Source organism: Oncorhynchus tshawytscha, linkage group LG10, assembly GCF_018296145.1.
Source record: "Oncorhynchus tshawytscha isolate Ot180627B linkage group LG10, Otsh_v2.0, whole genome shotgun sequence".
NCBI classification, from domain to species: Eukaryota; Metazoa; Chordata; class Actinopteri; order Salmoniformes; family Salmonidae; genus Oncorhynchus; species Oncorhynchus tshawytscha.
This window is the reverse complement of record NC_056438.1, coordinates 30221471-30241996: the sequence shown is the minus strand read 5'-3', so window position 1 is coordinate 30241996 and position 20526 is coordinate 30221471. Positions and strand designations below refer to the sequence as shown.

The window sequence follows — 20526 nt, the reverse complement described above, 5'->3', positions numbered from 1 at the left end:
TATCAACAAGCAGGTGTCCACATACTTTGGTCAAGTAGTGTGTTTCCTGTTACCAAGTCATTTACGGTTTCTATGCCTTTAGTTTTCCTTGTGGATCAACTTATCTGTGAATTCTGAAACGCTATCCAAGGGTTGTGTGTTTAGGGAGTGATATTGGTTCTTGTAGAATATCTTTCATTTTCTTCCATATTGTTATAGTTTTATTAACTATGAAGTTGTTAATGTTCTTAGCTTTATCCTTTGAACATAGACATGTAAAAAGATTCTGGGGATGAGCATGTGCATCTTCAATATGTACCCATTGTTCGTCTAACTATGTTGCAAGTAAAAGCCTTAGGTAGCGTGTTGCAGTTTAGGCTCCTCAGGGGAGGAACGGGAGGACCATCCTTCTCAGTGAATTTCATAAAAATCTAAATTGTAAAACATTTAAAAGTTATAATTTTTATGATAAAACAATACTAAATATAATCACGTGACCAAATAATTGATTAAAACGCTATTTTGCAAACAGTACAGTACAGTAGCCTCAACAGCACTCCGTCCTCCTCTGGGTACATTGACTTCAACACAAAACCCTAGGAGGCTCATGGTTCTCACCCCCTTCCATAGACACACAGTAATTATGACAACATCCGGAGGCCATCCTCCAGCCTATCAGAGCTCTTGCAGCATGAACTGACATGTTGTCCACCCAATCAAAGGAGCAAGAGAGAGAAATACAATAGTTGAACAGTTTTGAACAAGTTAATTTCTTCCAAAATGAAGGAGAAGTAAGAGAAGCAGTTTCACTTACTTAGCTAGCAAATGCACCTAGGTAGTTTAGCCTACTGAAACACCCTGCTCAAACAGAGGGATGCTATGTTAGCTAGCTGGATATGACTTTCCAACAAGGTAAGCTTTTGGTATTACTAATTTATTGCCACCGGGGCCACGCCGGTGTAACTGCTTACTGACTATACACTGTAACAATACTACATGATTGTAGCAGGTTTACTAATGCGTTCGTTTTATTAGCTATGCCGACTATGACGTTACTTTAGCTAATATGGTGACAACGATGTAGTCTGTGTGTAGCGGTTTGGCATGAAAAGGTTTTTTCACCTGGTCACATACAGCTGATGTGTTGTACATTGAATTCCACAAGCGAAGGGAAGAGGTGAGAGGAGGAGAGATGCGAGAACGGATACAACGTGGCTGCTATGAAAGGGAACAGTGTTTACGCGTGATCAGGGGTGTATTCATTCCGCCAATTCTGTTGAAAAACGTTTCTTAAACGGAACAAAACGGGGAATTAACATACCTGAATTTGTCCAATAGAAGCTCTCGTTTGCAACTGTTGTACTAATGATTACACCCTATGACAGCTAGATTCAGGCAAAGGGTGTAAAAGGCAGTATTAAATGTCACTGTCTGTCCATGTGTCACTGTCTGTCACCTCATATTTTCCTCTCGACCTGTGTGCACCTAAGTTGTAAACTTTCATTCATATGCTAGGTTTAGGCAACCTTATGATGGGTATAAGGAACATTTTGTAGCCTAAACCTATCGCTGTTACATTGAACTGGGTGAATAGAATATGAATGACAGCCATCCAATATGCTGTAATAGAAATAAAACTCACCCTCCCTCATCTTTAACGGCACTCACCCCCACTGGCGTGTTGATACAATTCCAAGTCGGGAAGGTTAAAACCACACTCAGACTTAGGAAGATGTAAAGCTTCCCTTTTTATTCTATGAATTTGATTTGCTCATATCTTTGAATTCCTGTCTAATCCTTATCTAATTATACAACCGTATCAGGTAGAAATGATAACATTTCCATGCAAATTAACAGTAAAGTATCATATCAAATCATGGCGAAGTGTAAACTGTGGAGCATTTTGCACAGTTTCTTCCTGTAGAATCTCGATAGGTATGACCTCACTTCTGTTCCTTGTTTTGTGAATCCCAGGTGGGCGAGGACAGCTCCAACAAGAAGTTCCTGGTGAGCAGGCTGTTTGATGTGGCCGAGGGCTCCACACTGGAGGAGGTGTCCAATAGCTGCATCCGCCTGGAGTGGAACAAGGGAATTGTGGGTCACGTGGCGGCCACGGGCCAGCCCCTCAACATCAAGAATGCTTACGAGGTGAGACTTAAAAAAAATAAAAAATATTTAACCTTTATTGAACTAGGCAAGTCAGTTAAAAACAAATTCTTATTTTACAATGACGGCCTACCCCGGCCAAACCCTCCCCTAACCCGGACTACTCTGGGCCAATTGAGCGCCGCCCTATGGGTCTCCCGATCACGGCCAGTTGTGATACAGCCCGGGATTGAACCAGGGTCTGTAGTGACGCCTCAAGCACTGATATGCCGGAGACGGAGCCTTTCTTTCCTCGTTTTTTGGTAGTCTCATTCTCCTTTTTATTTTCCTTCTTGGGTAAGGCTTTAATTTACTGTACGATTTCAGCTGGTACTTACTAAAACATTATGTGTTTAAAAGCAGTAATTTATGGAGCCTGTTTCAATGAATCGTCAAGAAACCCAAGGTAGTTATCACAGTAGGTAATTGAATGATTATTACAACATATTCCCGTGTACATTCTAAGTACTACCTAAATAAAGGGTAATGCTCTTTTGACCTCCTTTTTTTGCAGCCTCCCTTGTTTCTCTGCTTCGTGTCAGGTAATATGGACACCCGGTGGGATTATGATGATGAATATAATGAGGATGTTGGGTGTGTGTGTTTTGAATCAGGCCACTGTTTGTGTCGGGGAGTATGTGTCTTTGCTGTCGGAGTGCAGGACCTGAGAGTGGACTGGCCAAGCCTAAACCACAGAGCGGGAGGGAGGGAGGGAGAGAGGGAGGGAGGGGGAGAGGGAAGGAGGAGAGGGAGGGGAGAGGGGGAGGGGGAGGAGAGGGAGGGAGGGAGGGAGGGTTTAAAAATCATAGATAAAAAAACGATCACGTGGGTCAAAAAGTACATCACTGGATTGAAGGACACACATTCAACCCCTCTCACACACACGCTTAAAGTGAAATACTCACAAAAATCAGTGCGAGTTGACCTTTTACGTAAGGGCCCAGACATACCTCACTCATGACACGTCGTCCCTTGACAGTTTGAGTTTATCGATCCTGTTGGGTATTGTTTTACAAGACGTATCACTTTCTTGCTGCAATCAATAATCAAACCGTCTTGACCTTTCAACCTGTCATTACCAAGGCAGTCTAAGATGGTCAGTCATGAGTATATACAGTATAGTAAAGGTAGTAATGCTGTAATGATCTGTAATGATTAAAGGTCGTAGTATCAGTCTTGGCCCAGTTACAATGTCATGGCCCCTGGAGACCATGCCGGATTTTAACCTTTGACCCACATAGTGATGTCACTGCACAGGGCCTAAAACAGGGCTCAGCTTTCCTTGCTGTCTCTCAGCCATGGAAATTACACGGTTGTGCTGAGTGTGTGTATAGTGTGCGTGCGTGCATGTGTGTGTCCCTCAGCTGCAAGTGGCCACTGTTCTACTCCATTTTTACCTTGCTGTCACATATACATTAAGAGCAGGATTGTAGACATACAGTATGCGTTTGATTACGTACATGGCGCATGTATCTACTCACACCGCAGCAGGACCAGAGGTCTTCCTGACCTGATCCCCCACTCTAGGACAGTGGTTTCCAACCTTTTTTTAACCCCTTTAAGTACCCCCTGTAAATAGGCCAAGTACCCCCAGGGGTCCTAGTGCCCCTGGTTGGGATCGACTGCTCTAGGAGATATAAACTTATCGGTGTTCTCCCAGCTCTGTCAATTGGTGGAGAGGGAGATGAAAGCCAGAGTCTGTAAGGAGGACAGGATGTGTAATGTGAAGAGCTCACACACACACACACACACACATACCCACACACACACACACATACACACACACACACACACACACACACACACACACACACACACACACACACACACACACACACACACACACACACACACACACACTCAGTCAGACCCCCTGTGGAGGAAGTATGTCTTTGAAAGAGAACGCAGATGTTTGAGAGAGAAGAAGAGTGTTCTTTCTTCTTTGTGTACATGTCCATGTCTACTCACATGCAATTTCATGTGACATCACTCTACCTTACCCCTGATTAGCTAGCTGCTACGCAATCATCTGGTTGCCGGCCAACAGTGTTCAGACTGACGACGATGACTTTATTGGTGATATTTATAGCACTTAATTTTGATGAAGTGGCCGGGTGTTTTCCTAAACAAGCCTACAGGGACCTAGACTGGAGGAGAGGGAGGGAGAGAGAAGAAGAGATAAATTAGAAGAGACAGAGCGAGGAAGAGACAAAGACAGCGAGAGAGAGAGAGAGAGAGAGCCCGTGGCTTCTTGTCGACGCACCTGTGTCCAATTAGTTTGTTAATCCGGCACCTGTGTCCAATTAGTTTGTTAATCCGGTATGGACAGAGGAGAGGAGGTGTGTGTGTGTGTGTGTGTGTGTGTGTGTGTGTGTGTGTGTGTGTGTGTGTGTGTGTGTGTGTGTGTGTGTGTGTGTGTGTGTGTGTGTGTCTGTCTGTGTGTGTGTGTGTGTGTGTGTGTGTGTGTGTGTGTGTGTGTGTGTGTGTGTGTGTGTGTGTGTGTCTGTTAGCAAAACAAGCCACCAGCTGGGTCCATAGAACCTGATACGGGACCTGCGTTGTGTTTTTACAAAACAGCCAAAGCTTTCAGGAAGTGCATCTGCGTCACTCTGCATGGAGGTAGCTCCTACCTAGGGAATTCCTAGCTCTCTGATTGGCTCGTTAAGCCCCAGTTTGGGCAGTTGGGACGGCATTCAAATTGGTGGTGAAACCTGGGATCAAAAGTCCCCTCTGGATGTTTGATGTGGCGCAGCACTCTGTGGGGAGAGTGGTTGGCAACCGCACAGGCCAGACCCATGTGGAATTTACAGGGAAGTTTTCTTATCAATACCCCTACAGTGTTGTCTCTAGAACAGTGGTCACTTTTACACTGACAAAATATATAATCTCAACATGTAAAGTGTTGGTCCCATGTTTCATGAGCTGAAATAAAATATATGCATAAAAAGCTTATTTCTCTAAAATGTTGTGCCCAAATTTGTTTGCATCCCTGTTAGTGAGTATTTCTTATTTTCCAAGATAATCCATCCACCTGACTGGTGTGGCATATCAAGAAGCTGATGAAACATTATGATAATTACACAGGTGCACCTTGTGCTGGTGGCAATAAAAGGCCACTCTAAAATGTGCAGTTTTGTCACACAACATAATGCCACAGATGTCTCAAGTTTTGAGGGAGTGTACAATTGGCATGCTGACTGCAGGAATGTCCACCAGAGCTATTGACAGAGAATTGAATGTTAATTTCTCACCCACAGACCATGTGTATGGCATCATGTGGGCGAGCGGTTTGCTGATGTCAACATTGGGAACAAAGTGACTCATAGTGGTGGTGGGGTTATGGTATGGGCAGGCATAAGCTACGGACAATGAACACAATTGCATTTTATCGATGGCAATTTGAATGCACAGAGATCCTGAGGCCCATTGTCGTGCCATTCACCCACCACTATCACCTCATGTTTCAGCATGATAATGCTGTACACAATTCCTGGAAGCTGAAAATGTCTCAATACTCACTAGACATCTCAACCTTTGAACATGTTTGGAATGCTCTGGATTGACGTGTAGGCCAGCGTGTTCCGGTTCCCGCCAATATCCAGCAACATCGCACAGCCATTGAAGAGGAGTGGGGACTACATTCCCCAGGCCATAATCAACAGCCTGATCATCACTATGAAAAGGAGATGTGTCGCGCTGCATGAGGCAAATGGTGGTCACAGACACGGACTGGTTTTCTGATCCACTCCACTGTCTTTTATTTGAGATATCTGTGACCAGTCATATGAAATCCATAGAATAGGGCCTAACAAATGTATTTCAATTGACTGATTTCCTTATATGAACTGTAACTGAGTAAAATGTTTGAAATTGTTGCGTAATGCATTTATATTTTTTGTCCGGTATCTTTCAACGATTTCTGTGACCAACGTAAATTATACACCAATGACCGACTTAGGTAATGTTGACTCCGAGATAGAACTATTAAAAAAATCATAGCCACAATCATAGCAAAAACAAAACTTTTCTCTTGTTAAAATATCATCAGTTATATAAATTACTATAGAATTCAAAAAGTCTGCCTCCAAAGATTTGGTCTGGCTCTAGCCATTATATTCTCAATCTCTCTAATCTCATAGAGATTTTGGCCTGCAATCAAAAGGTGTCTCAGAGTACGAGTGCTGATCTAAGTTACTGTATATTATCGTATTCCTTTTTATTTAAATGGCAAAAAAAAATGATCCTATATCGGCACTCCTAATTTGAGACTCTTGAAGACCTAGGTCTGAAATTCTAGCTGATTAGGAGTTCCTCTGTTTAGAGGCGTGTCCAGTGTTAGAGGAAAAGAAATGACTCATTTGGGAAAGAGAGAGCAGTTGATTTGGTCCTTGTTTATGTGGGTTGGAGGTTAGAATGGAATTTATATGGGAATTGGAGAGTGGGTGTTTTATGAAATCAGTATAATGTTCATCGTTTCGTCATAAAATGTGTCAGTGTGTGTATTAGGCATCTGAGGCGTGCTCGTACATGTGCACACACCATCTAGAAAGAAAGGTCACGGTGTGGGTGGTCGCAGAGCCACAAGGAGAGGGTACTTCAGGTCATCCATCCACTCTGGATGCATCCCAAATGACTCCCCATTCCTTATATGAAATCCTACTTTTGACCGTAGCCCTATGGGCCCTGTGTAAAATGAGTGCACTATATAGGGAGTAGGGTGTCATGTGGGACTCAGCCTCTGTCTCACCAAATAGGGATCCAGAACAGTAGTCTGGTCATTCTCACAGTAAAGGGAAAATGTGGTGGTTATTCATTTAAGTCTAGTCAATTGTCTAGAATGTCCATGTGTTTCTGGGCCCATATTCACAAAGGAGGAAATTCAGACCTGAGTTACGCGTGCGTAAATGGAACATTATTCAATTTTTATGCACTTTTCTATCTATGCGTATTCTGACCTTGGGGGAAGTGCCAGTGCCAGCAAGGTACACGTTTAGAGTGGCGATCAAAGAAATGGAGGTGTGTCTACAGATACGCCATATTCTTACCTAATAATTCCACCACCTTTACACACAAGGAAACCATGAATAAGGTTGAGCAAACTTGCCGGTTCCAAGTGAAAAAAAAGCATCTCATGAATGGTTTTCTGATAGACATAAGAGCATTCTCCGTGAAATTTGATTTATAAATTGATATGATAAGAGATTAAAAAAAATGTATGTTACAACCTGAATTTAAAATGGTTTAAATTGAGATGTGTTGTCACTGGCCTACACAGTGACACTGGCCTACACAGTGACACTGGCCTACACACAATAGCTCATAATGTCAAAGTGAAATTATGTTTTTCTAAATTTTAACAAATGAATTAAAAAATACGTTTTCAACCCCTTTGTTATGGCAAGCCTAAATTAGTTCGGTAGTAAAAATGTGCTTAAGAAGTCACGTAATAAGTTGCATAGACTCTGTGTGAAATAATAGTGTTTAGCAGGATTTTTTGAATGACTACCTCATCTCTGTAGCCCACACATATACAATTATTTGTAAACACAGATTTAACCACAAAGACCAGGAAGGTTTTACAATGCCTAGCAAAGAAGGGCACCTATTGGTAGTTGGGTAAAAAAAAAAGCACACATTGAATAACCCTTTGAGCATGGTGAAGTTATTCATTACACTTTGGATGGTGCATCAATACACCCAGTCACTACAAAAATACAGGCGTCCTAACTAACTCAGTTGCTGGAGAAGAAGGGAACCACTCAGAGATTTCACCATGAGGCAAATGGTGACTTTAAAACAGTTACAGAGATTAATGACATATACATATATTCCAAACTATGCATTCTGTTTGCAACAAGTCCCCAAAGTAATATTGCACAAAATGTGGCAAGTGATACATTTTTTGTCCTGAATACAAAGTGTTATGTTTGTGGCAAATCCAATACCACACATTACTGAGTACCACGCTCCATATTTTCAAGCATAGTGGTGGCTGCATCATGTTATGGGTATGATTGTAATCCTTAATGACTGGAGAGTTTTCAGGATAGAAAATAAATGCAATGGAGCTCAGCACAGGCAAAATCCTAGAGGAAAACCTGGGAAATTAATTCACCTTTCCGCAGGACAATAACCTAAATCACAAGGCCAATTCTACACTGGAGTTGCTTACCAAGAAGATAGTGAATGTTCCTGAGTGTCCAAGTCACAGTTTATATAAAGTTTATATAAATCTACTTGAAAATCTATGGCAATATCTGAAAATGGTTGCTAGCAATGATCAACAACCCATTTGAGCTTGAAGAATTTTGAGAAGAATAATGGGCAAATGTGTACAATTCAGGTGTAGAAAGCTCTTAGATACTTACCTAGAAAGACTCATGGGCTGTAAATCGCTTCCAAAGGTGCTTCTACAAAGTATTGACTTAGAGTTGTGAATACTTATGTAAATGAGATATTTCTATAGCAAACATTTCTAAAAAAAGAAAAATGTTTTAACTTTGCCATTATGGGGTATTGTGTGTAGATGGTCTTTTTTAAAATCTGTTTTGAATTCAGGCTGTAACACAACGAAATGTGGAATAAGTCAAGGGGTATGAATACGTTCTGAAGGGACTGTAGGTATAATGTCGGCGAAATGACAATTGTTTCAGATCTATCGAGGAGATGAATGTGAAACCAGTCATATGGCAGGAAATGGAAACGTATATCAACATGACTGTTAGGGCTGTTTATGCCCCTTTCCCACAGTGCAGTAGTGTGCCGCTATGCCGAATTTGAATCGTATGACCTTTATAACTTGAAGGGATAAAATGTGGAGACACAAGCCAAATTGGATGACAAAGGCAAAGAGCCACTCCAAATGTAACCTTTGTGTTCTCTAGGATGTTTTAATCGTGTGCCCCAACTTTTCCTGTTTCTTTCAATTTGTAGGCTATAGCCTATGTTAATAAATATTGTTAGCCACTATCGATAGCAACCCTAAGTCATAACATGGTATATTTAACTGCCAATTCAGTGTTCATTCCCTTCCCTACGTTGGTATTATTCCATTCCATTGTTTGATTTAGCCGACCTTTATTTATGTCCTCCGTAAACGCTGTTACATCATTTTGGTTGTGGCTGAGGGTCAAGTAATTGTGGATGGTGTTTAATACAAATACAAATTGAGGTAAAAAAGAAGAAGAAATTGGGACATGCAGGGTTATTAAATCATGATGGAGCTTATTATGGAGCTCAAACCTTTACTTAGAACTTGCTAAATAATGAGTTGAACAAAAATGAGTTGAACAAAAAACTCCTAGATGAAATTGGTAGGCCACCCAGGGGATGTGTTTTCAGGGGTTGAAGTAAATGTATTCAGTGTGCACAAGGAAACCACGCCCACAAACCTGGTTTTGCTCCTCCATACGGTAAATCTGAATACCAACTCCCGAGAAGTGCGTAGGAAAGAAGTGCGTAGTCTGAACCGGCCACGAAGTGTCTCAGGGCTGATCTAGGATCGGTTTGACCATTTAAATCATAATGAATAAGAGTGGGGGACCTGATCCCAGGTCAGCGCTCCTACTTACGAGATGCTTTGTGATTACACGTCTGGTCATGTTGAATGAGATTGTAATTCATACTGTTTGTATCTCATCACAGGACCCCAGGTTCAATGCAGAGGTGGATCAGATTACAGGCTACAAGACCCAGAGCATCCTGTGTCTGCCCATCAAGAACCATAGAGAAGAGGTGAGACACAATTGACTGTGAAAGTAGCCGCCCCTTTACGCTTTACTTCCGGGTCATGCCCTGTGCGGTTTTGAATGGGCTTCAAGGGAGACTATGTGAATACTTCAGAAAGTACTCACACCCCCTTGACTTATTCTACTTGTTTTTTATGTTACAGCCTGAATTTAAAACGGTTTATATTGAGATTTGTTGTCACCGGCCGACACACAATAGAGCTCATAATGTCAAGGTGAAATTGTTTTAACAAATGAATTAAAAATGAAAATTTGAAATGTCTTGCGTCAATACGTTTTCAACCCCTTTTGTTGTGTCAAGGCTAAATTAGTTCAGGAGTGAAAATGTGCTTAACAAGTCACATAATAAGTTGCATGGACTCACGCTGTGTGCAGTAATAGTGTTTAACATTATTTTTGAATGACTTTCTCATCTCTGTACCTCACATATTATCTGTAAGGTCCCTCAGTCGAGCAGTGAATTTCAAACACATTCAACCACAAAGACCAGGGGGGTTTTCCAATGACTAGCAATGAAGGACACCTATTGGTAGCTGATATTGAATATCCCTTTGAGCACAGTGAAGTTATTAAATATACTTTGGATGGTGTATAAATACACCCAGTCACTGCAAAGATACAGGCGTCCTTCCTAACTCAGTTGTTGGAGAGGAAGGAAACCGCTGAGGGATTTCACCATGAGGCCAAAAGTGACTTTAAAACATTTAAAGAGTTGAATGGCTGTGATAGGAGAAAACTGAGGATGGATCAACAACATTTTAGTTTCTCCACAATACTAACCGTATTGACAGAGTAAAAAGAAGGAAGCCCGTACAGAATAAAAATATTCCAATACATGCATTGTTTTTGCAACAAGGCCCTTAAAGTAATACTGCAAAAAAATGTGTCAAAGCAATGACATTTTTGTTCTGAATACCTAGTGTTAAGTTTGGAGCAAATACAATACATCACATTACTGAGTACCACTCTCGATATTTTCAAGCATAGTGGTGGCTGCATCATGTTATGGGTATGCTTGAAATTGTTAAGGACTGGGGAGTTTTTGTACTGAATGTACTGAATGGAGCTTAGCACAGGCAAAATCCTAGGGGAAAACTGGTTCAGTCTTTCCACCATACACTAGGAGATTAATTCACCATTCAGTAGGACAATAACATATAACACACAGCCAAATCTACACTGGAGTTGCTTACCAAGAAGACAGTGAATGTTCCTGAGTGGCTGAATTACAGTTTTGACTTAAGTCTATGCTAAAATATATGGCAAGACCTGAAAATGGTTGTCTAGCTAGCACTGATCAATGACCAATTTGACTGAGCTTGAAGCTTTGAAATTAATAATGGGAAAGTGTTGCACAATCCAGGTGTGAGTTAGAGTCTTACCCAGAAAGACACAGAGCTGTAATCGCTGTCAAAGGTGATTCTAACATTGACTCAGTGTTATTTTTATATATTTTTTTACAAATGTTAGAATTTTTCTTCCACTTTGACATTGCAGAGTATGTTGTGTAAATCATTGACAAATATTGACAATTTAATCCATTTTAATCCCACTTTGTAACACACCAGAATGTGGAAAAAGTCAAGGGTTGTGAATGCTTTTGAAGGCACTTTACCTCAGAGTTTACAATTGAGCAATTGAGGTCAGATAGAAATCATTTCATTTTTTTGCTCCTGTTCATCTTTCTGTTTTCTACTCTTTGTAGTTGTGGCTCTGCGTTTTGATGGATGCGCTCCTGGCGTGTGTTTGATCTACTTCTCTCCTCTCTATTCCCCCTCTCTTCTCTTTGGTCTGCCAGGTGGTAGGAGTGGCTCAGGCCATCAACAAGAAGTGTGGAGAGAACGGTACTTTCACTGAACAGGATGAAAAGGTACTGGGGAGAAAGACACTGGTGTTCAAAGCTCTCTTTCTCTGTAAATGCCATGCTCTGAATCAAGCTCATAGTCTTGATTTCCCTGACAGGACTTCTCTGCCTACCTGGCCTTCTCCGGGATCGTCCTACACAACGCCCAGCTCTACGAGACGTCCCAGCTGGAAAACCGACGCAATCAGGTATGTTGCTGTGAGTGGCTTCTTATGTTCTCAAAGTGTGTGTGTGTGAGTGTGTTTGTGTATGTGTGTGTATGTGCGTGCGTGCATATGTAATATGTCTCATGGTCTCACTGCAAAATAAGACATTCTCCAAACGTCAAATTTTGAAGTTGCTCCAAACATCAAATTTCAAAGTGTTTTTGTTGCTCCTGCTGCTCAGTATCGTTCCATTTTGCCAAACGTCAAATTTAGAAGTTAAATGTTATGTTTAGGCACTCAAAGGGTTAAGGTAAGGTTTAAGGTTTGGGATAGGCTTAAAACATTAAGTTTAGGCACTCAATCCAAAAGGATAAGGCAAGGGTTAAGTTTTGGGATAGAGTAATAATAATACAAATTTCAAAAACTGAGTCCATGACTGGGATTGAATACGCAACTTTCTGATCCTGAGATAATACCCAACCACCACCCCTGTTTACAACACCCTAGCAAAACCCAAGTCTACATCATGGTAATAGTGCTCACTATTTCCCCTAGTGGAAGCTAGCAACACCCAAGCCTAGTTCATGGTAATACTGCTCACTATTTCCCCTAGTGGAAGCTAGCAAAACCCAAGCCTAGTTCATGGTAATACTGCTCACTATTGCCCCTACTGGAAGCTAGCAAAACCAGCGTCTACTTCATGGTAATAGTGCTCACTATTGCCCCTAGTGGAAGCTAGCAAAACCAACGTCTACTTCATGGTAATAGTGCTCACTATTTCCCCTAGTGGAAGCTAGCAAAACCCAAGCCTACTTCATGGTAATAGTGCTCTCTATTGCCCCTAGTGGAAGGTTTTGACGGCATTTCTCAACGTCCTCAGGAGTTGGATAGACATGCAATTTCTGGAACAATCTCCCTGGCATATGCGAAAGGTGTGTGTGGGTGTGTTACCATGCTTTCTTGTGAGTGTGTGTTCGTGTGTTTGTTTATGAGTATGTGGGTGTGGGTGTGTGTTCATGCTGTCATATGTTTGTGTGTGTTAGTGGTTTACTCTGTCTCCCCCAGGTGCTGTTGGACCTGGCCAGTCTGATCTTGGAGGAGCAGCAGTCTCTCGAGGTGTTACTGAGGAAGATAGCAGGCACCATCCTCTCCTTTATGCAGGCCCAGGGCTGCACTGTCTTCATAGCTGATGGAGACTCTATGGTGGGTTCACACGTGCACACACACACACTTACTCACTCACTCACTCACTCACTCACTCACTCACTCACTCACTCACTCACTCACTCACTCACTCACTCACTCACATACATGCTTGCCAGGGCAGTACACAGAACTTTCAGGGGACAGGTGCTCAAAATGGAAAAAAATGGCACCCACTGGTGAAATGATGATCATAATTCATATCTCGAAATTCATAACATAACTGATTGCTTCTGTAGCTAAGATTGGACCATTCTTGAGCATAGGCCTATTTTTTTCTCTAACAACACTCATCCCAAATTGTAAGCAAGCTACACAATGCCTCCTAAAGACATGATTAACATCGGGAAAAGGGGGTAGGCTGATCAATGGTGTTAAATCTGCTAGTTAATATTTAGATGGGCAGTCTACGTACAGGGCAGTCTGGGAAAAACTTGACGATGTCACAACGACTTAAGGGCACTGGGTTCAGAACAACAACGACCCAAAAAAGGAAGAAAACACCCAAAAGACCACATGGCGAGTGGGAAGGCAAAGGGACAGGTGCTCGGGCACAGGTAGACCCGTATCTGTGCAGGTGCCTGATGCTTGCATGTGCACACACATTCAAAGAGACAAAAGAGAGAATGAATGGAGGTGCCACAGAATGACAGAAAGAGAGAAATAAGGAGATGAATGCCTTGATTGACACTGGGTAGGCGGAGAGGGCAGCACAGTCCACCTTGTTCACAGTTTCATGGTGAGCGAGAGAACAATTATAAAAGAGAGAGAAGGACAGGAATGATCAAAGAGAAAATGGACGAGATTGTATTGACAGTGAATAGACATGTCTCAGCGAGGAGAGAATAACTACAGGACTTCCACAGTATTCTATAGAGACCTATTATGTTCTGTATTCCTCTTGTGTAGCTCCAGCCTTGAATACCTTTTTGAGGTTTTCTATTCAGACAGCCCATTGACAACACAGCAATCTTCAATATCGTTGGTATGAATGATGATGCTTAATCAAGGGAGAGTTCAAAATAATTCCCATTCATTTCGGGATCAAGGTCTATGGATTTCCCCTAGGCCTACTCTATTGAATTTTCAATACAGACTGCATGGAATTTGGACTGAGCTCGGCCACTTTTGTACGAAAACATTGAACAAAATTATATTTCGGGTTCAACTATCCCAGACAGCATCTATTGAGAGGCCCTCAGCATTTAGCCGAGCACTTGCGATGCAATCAGCATTAACAATTGAAGGCTGTTTTGTTCCCTTGTTAGTAGGGGAAATATGAAATGCCATTGTAATAGAGAAAATGAATGACTGCATTGAGCCCAGTCCACTAGACAATGAGAAACATTATTCTAGAAGTGCTTGTTTGTGTTCTTTCTATCTCCTATGGTTATGAGAGAAACGGAACTGAATGGGACTTGGCCTGTCTGTTCAGATCTAAACTGCAACTAGTACATAGAGTAATATGACTGCTGGTGGCTATGGAAACTAGTACATATAGTAATATGACTGCTGGCGGCTATGGAAACTAGTACATAGAGTAATATGACTGCTGGTGACTATGGAAACTAGTACATAGAATAATATGACTGCTGGTGGCTATGGAAACTAGTACATAGAGTAATATGACTGCTGGTGGCTATGGAAACTAGTACATAGAGTAATATGACTGCTGGTGACTATGGAAACTAGTACATATAGTAATATGACTGCTGGTGGCTATGGAAACTAGTACATAGAGTAATATGAGTGCTGATCGCTATGGAAACTAGTACATATAGTAATATGACTGCTGATGGCTATGGAAACTAGTACATAGAGTAATATGACTGCTGGTGGCTATGGAAACTAGTACATATAGTAATATGACTGCTGGTGGCTATGGAAACTAGTACATAGAGTAATATGAGTGCTGATCGCTATGGAAACTAGTACATATAGTAATATGACTGCTGATGGCTATGGAAACTAGTACATAGAGTAATATGACCGCTGGCGGCTATGGAAACTAGTACATAGAGTAATATGACTGCTGGTGACTATGGAAACTAGTACATAGAGTAATATGACTGCTGGTGACTATGGAAACTAGTACATATAGTAATATGACTGCTGGTGGCTATGGAAACTAGTACATAGAGTAATATGACTGCTGGTGACTATGGAAACTAGTACATAGAATAATGTGACTGCTGGTGGCTGTGGAAACTAGTATATAGAGTAATATGACTGCTGGTGGCTATGGAAACTAGTACATAGAATAATGTGACTGCTGGTGACTATGGAAAGTTACTGTACCACTATCTGCCTGTCTTGTTCTATCCTACCCCCTACCCTTTTACACAAACACAAGAATGAACGTACACACACGTACACGCATGCAAGCACACACACACACACACACACACACACACACACACACACACACACACACACACACACACACACACACACACACACACACACACACACACACACACACACACACACAGGGTGGTGAAAAGGACATCCATCCACCAGCACCTCCTTGCTCTGAAGAAGCCCAGTGTTGGGTGTCTGTAGCTGGGTGTGAGAAAGGAGAGCATTACCCTGGACTTATATTGACCCATCTGTCTTTTAGAACAGATCCACAGGTAGAGGCCTCACTCACTGAATCACCCCCTAATTTATCCCTGCCAAGCAGCCAATCACAATGCTTTTTGAGAAGCACACAAGCTCCAAAACGCATGCACACCAATATCACACAAGCCAACATTCGCACTCACCCACGCTTGTACAAACACGTGCACACACACACCCACACTCCCATTTCACCTTTCTCACACACACACTCCCTTTCCCTCCACTTCAACCTCCCTTTCCCTCCACTTCAACCCCCCACACTCACTAAATTGGAATATGGACTTTCAGCTACGACGAGGAGTGTGATTAATTGCAGTGAGCAAGGCGGAGAGGAGAACACTAGCCCAGAGATCTTCATTCTCTCCTCTTATGATGTGTTTATATGTTTTATGTGAGGGAGAAAGGACAGAGTTTACTGGAGGTGGCTTGAAGCTTTCCTGTCCAAGGCGGAATGTTTTTTTTGTCGAAATGAGTCAACTTCACAATCAAAAGGGGAGAAAGGGGACGTGTTCAATGCCACTGAAATAAGAGTGGCCCTCTAGTAAAGGTTCATCAATCTCGCTGCGCCTATTCTGTTTGTTTTGTGTGTGTGTGTGTGTGTGTGTGTGTGTGTGTGCGTGCGTGCGTGCGTGTGCGTGTGTGTATGCATACACATGTTTGTGCTGTAGACATGTGTTCGGGTGCAAGTAAGACAAACAACTGCAACTGCACAGCACGCTGTGGCCAAGACGCTAACTCCATAATATTTACCCAGCAAACGAGCAGAAATCATCTGAGCCATTAATCTTCCACAGTCGTTAGAAGCAGACCTACTCTTAATTACAGTTAGAGTAACATTTCACAGGCAGCTGTCATTGTTATTGATAACTGACAAAGATATGAGTCTGTGATCAAAAACAGACACACTTCCTAAGTCCATGTACTATATTTTGGCTATAACGCTTATGTCCATAAACAGTCTTAATAGCATATACAACAAGTATCATCCTTCAGTTGTTATTTGGATATATGAGGGTTGTGAGGGTTGTCTTATCTAAACAAGCCCAGAAAGGACACTGACCCAAGCCTTCAGGGAGGATGGTACAGTAGATAAGCTTTTTGTTGGTCAAAGATTAGAGCTTGGGCTATAAAGGTTGTTTTGTCACTGTAGCTTCATTAGTACTGCAGCAACTGGCCCAAATAGGGAGCCAGCTTGTTTTTCTTTTCTCTCTCTGTCTCTCTCTCTCTCTCTCTCTCTCTCTCTCTCTATTGCCTCTCTCTCTCTGTCTATTGCATCTCTCTCTCTCTCTCTCTCGCTCTCTCTCTCTCTCTCTCTCTCTCTCAAATTGGAAGGCAGTGGCTGCACAGTAACATGCTATATATGACATCAGAGCTCAGGGTCTCCGCTTCACAGCTATGTATGGGTTTTGACTGACAGCTGTTCTGAACTTGAGCACCGCACGCGACATGAAGTTGCCCCCACGCCTCCTTCTAATTGGGCTCTACGTATTTCGAAGGATGAGACGTTGACAGCTTTGATGTCATACAAGCAAGTCAAACTCCCTCTACCTGTGGAGTCCAAATGTGCACTTCACATTTCCATATCCTAAAACTCGTGTCATATACAGGGTCAACGTTTATGATCACTATCTTTGATGTACAAGTTACAAGATAGCATGGTGTCATACCCTAGGTTGTTCTGAACAGAATGATGTTTGTGTTGACTCAGGATATGACCCAGATGCAGACACGCGAGGCGGATAGTACGAGTCTCAGAAGATTTATTAGAAACACGGGGCAGGCAAAGGGCAGGTCGAGGGCAGACAGAGGTTCGTGATCAGTTCAGAGTCAGGCAGGTACAGGACGGCAGGCACGAGGTCAGGGCAGGCAGATTGGTCAGAACTGGGATAAACTAGGAAACAGAACTAGAGAAACAGGAGACAAAGGGCTGTGAGACGTAGGTTTAATCCTAGACACATGAAAAGTGGGATGTATACGGAGGGTACAGTGCAACAGAAGACGAACAGCAGAGGGGCTAAGGATCTTGGAGATGGGGAAAGGGCCAATAAAACAGGGGGACAGTTTGCGGGACTCTACCCGGAGGGGCAGATTCCCATGTGGAAGCCATAACCTCTGCCCGAGACGATAACGGGGAGCCGGGTCCGGTGGTAGTCCGCCTGTTGTCAATACCTGGAGGTGGTGTTGAGAAGAGCCGACTGGGCTCTCTTTCAGTGGCAGACGAACATCTAGGCCAAGAGTATGCTGACCTCTTCCTCTTGCTCCGGGAAGAGTGGGGGCTGATATCCCAGGGAGCACTCAAAAGGTGAGAGACCAGTGGCTGAGCAAGGGAGGGTGTAGCGGGCATACTCTACCCACACAACTTGCTTGTTCAAGGTGTTGGGATTGGAACCCGGAGGACAGGCTGACCGACAACCCAATGAGCGTGCAGAACGCTTCCAGAACTGGGACGAGAACTGACGACCCCGGTTGGAGACCATGTCCACCGGAAATCCATGGATCCTGAAGAGGTGCTGCACCATGAGCTGGGCCGTCTCCTTGGCTGAGGGCAGCTTGGGGAGAGGGATGAAGTGGGCGGCTTTGGAAAACCGGTCCACCATGGTAGGGATAACTGTGTTGCCATCAGACAGGGGGAGACCAGTGACAAAGTCCAGGGATATATGTGACCAGGGTTGCTGAGGGACGGGAAGTGGTTGAAGGAGGCCAGCCGGAGCTTGCCGAGGAGTATTGTTCTGGGCACACACGGTGCAGGAGGCGATGAACACAGTGATGTCAGGAACCAAGGTGGGCCACCAAAAACATTGTTGTACAAAGGCCAGGGTCCGACGGGAGCCAGGATGCCAGGCCAGTCGAGAGGAATGTGCCCATTCCAGAACTGAGGAATGGGCAGAGTCTGGGACAAACATTCAGTCTCATGGACCCAGTTCTCTATACCCCAGATGAGTGCAGCCGCGAGACAAAAGGTAGGGAGGATGGTCTTGGGGTCCGATGGTGTAGCAGTGTGGCAATAGAGGCGTGACAGCACATCCGGCTTCACATTCTTAGACCCCAGGCGATAGGAGATGGTGAAATTAAATCAGGTGAATAGCAGGCCCCATCGAGCTTGCTTGAGTTGCTTGGCGGTATGGAGATATTCCAGGTTCTTGTGATCTGTTCATACTATGAATGGGTGTTCAGCCCCTTCTAACCAGTGCCTACACTCCTCCAATGAGGAAAGTGCAAGGCTGCAGTTTTTGGTCTTGGGCCAAACGCTGGGACAGGACAGCCCCCACTCCGATGTCCAAGGTGTCGATCTCCACCACAAACTGCCGGGACGGATCTGGATGGATTAGGATGGGGGCGGTAGTGAATTGGTCTTTGAGGTCCAAGAACGCCTGGTCTGCAGTTGGAGACCACATAAACGGGACCTTGGGAGAGGTGAGTGCTGACAGGGGGGAAGCCCGGGTGCTGTAGCCCCAGATGAACCGGCGATAGAAATTAGCAAACCCCAGGAAGCGTTGCAGCTGCACTCTGGAGGTGGGTTGCGGCCAATCCACCACCGCTCTCACCTTTTCAGGATCCATCTGGATGTTGCCTGCAGCTATGATATACCCCAGGAAGGAGATGGTGGAGCGATGGAATTCGCATTTTTCCCTTTGACTTACAGCTGGTTCTCCAGAAGACGCTGGAGGACTTGTCTGACATGGAGGACATGTTCTTGAGCCGAGTGGGATAACACAAGGCTGTGGTGGCACGGGCCTTGCTAAAAACCTCCCAGAGGTCCTGCTACTCCGTGGGAATGACGGCGAGGGCCAGGGCTTTTCCCAAGCCCGCAGGAAGACGTCCCAGGGCAGGCAGCGCTAACTTCAGGTAACGCCCATGGCAAAATGGGCTCCAACCCAGGATAGAACCAGTAGCTCAGTCAATTGGGGGAATGTGCCTCTGGAGCCAGGAAAACCCCAAAACCACGGGTGCATGAGGAGATTCGATTGGCAGGAACTGCATTTCCCGTAGCTCCACAATACAGACAGCTCTAGGTGTTACGTCTGCGTAAGCTCTCAGCAGGAGACAATCTAGCCCTGCCCAGTTGCATGGGCTCCGGAGGAGACGATTCGGCAGCCCTCGGTGAACTTCGAGAGACTTCGGCTGGCATCGGATCCACTCGGAAATGTGAGTTTGGGGATTTACGGGTTTCCTCTGAGGCGAGGTGTAAATCGAGGATGACCGTCGGCGACAGGGAACAGACTCCCTCTCCCTCCTACGTTCCCGTAGCCGTCCATCGATCTGGATGGTCAATGCTATGAGGGAGTCGTGGTCCAGGGGCAGCTCCAGGGCTGTGAGCTCGTCTTTAATCACATCCAACAACCGGTGAAGGAACGTGTTAAACAGGACTTCTGGGTTCCAGGCACTCTCACCCGCCGACATGCGAAAACCCACCGCGTAGTCTGCCACACTACGAGGCGCCTTGCTCGCAGACAACGGAAAATCTAACACTTTCTGTACCTCCGCCACGAACTCCTCCAATCTGAGGCAAACGGTGGATTGTTGCTCCCACGCTGCCATAGACCAGGCAAGAGCCCTCCCGGACATCAGCGTTATCACGTACACTATCCTCGAGCAATCCCAGGGAATTTAAGAGGGCTGCAGCTCAAAAATGAGAGAACACTGGGAGAGAAACGGACGGCAGGATCCGGGATCTCCAGCGTAACGCTCCGGAGGAGGTAAACGTGGTTCTTGGGAAGCCGGTGTAGATTGGCGAGACACATTGATGATAGTGGGGTAATTGACAGTCTGAGGGGTTACTGTAGTGTCGGGCTGCCTCACAGACAAGCTGCAGAATTGT

The 20526-nt window shown here is 44.0% G+C and overlaps 1 protein-coding gene across 6 annotated transcripts in view; it reads left to right on the top strand.

Annotated features, from left to right (window-relative positions):
• Window positions 1–20526, top strand: part of LOC112260096 (cGMP-specific 3',5'-cyclic phosphodiesterase-like) — a 90897-nt gene that overhangs the window by 34972 nt on the left and 35399 nt on the right. For all 6 annotated transcript variants that reach the window (XM_042328488.1, XM_042328489.1, XM_042328486.1 and 3 more), the window contains exons 3-7: window positions 1954–2127; window positions 9769–9858; window positions 11671–11742; window positions 11835–11924; window positions 12948–13085. In XM_042328488.1, the coding sequence (XP_042184422.1) occupies window positions 1954–2127; window positions 9769–9858; window positions 11671–11742; window positions 11835–11924; window positions 12948–13085 (564 nt within the window). The remainder of the gene's footprint in view (window positions 1–1953; window positions 2128–9768; window positions 9859–11670; window positions 11743–11834; window positions 11925–12947; window positions 13086–20526) is intronic.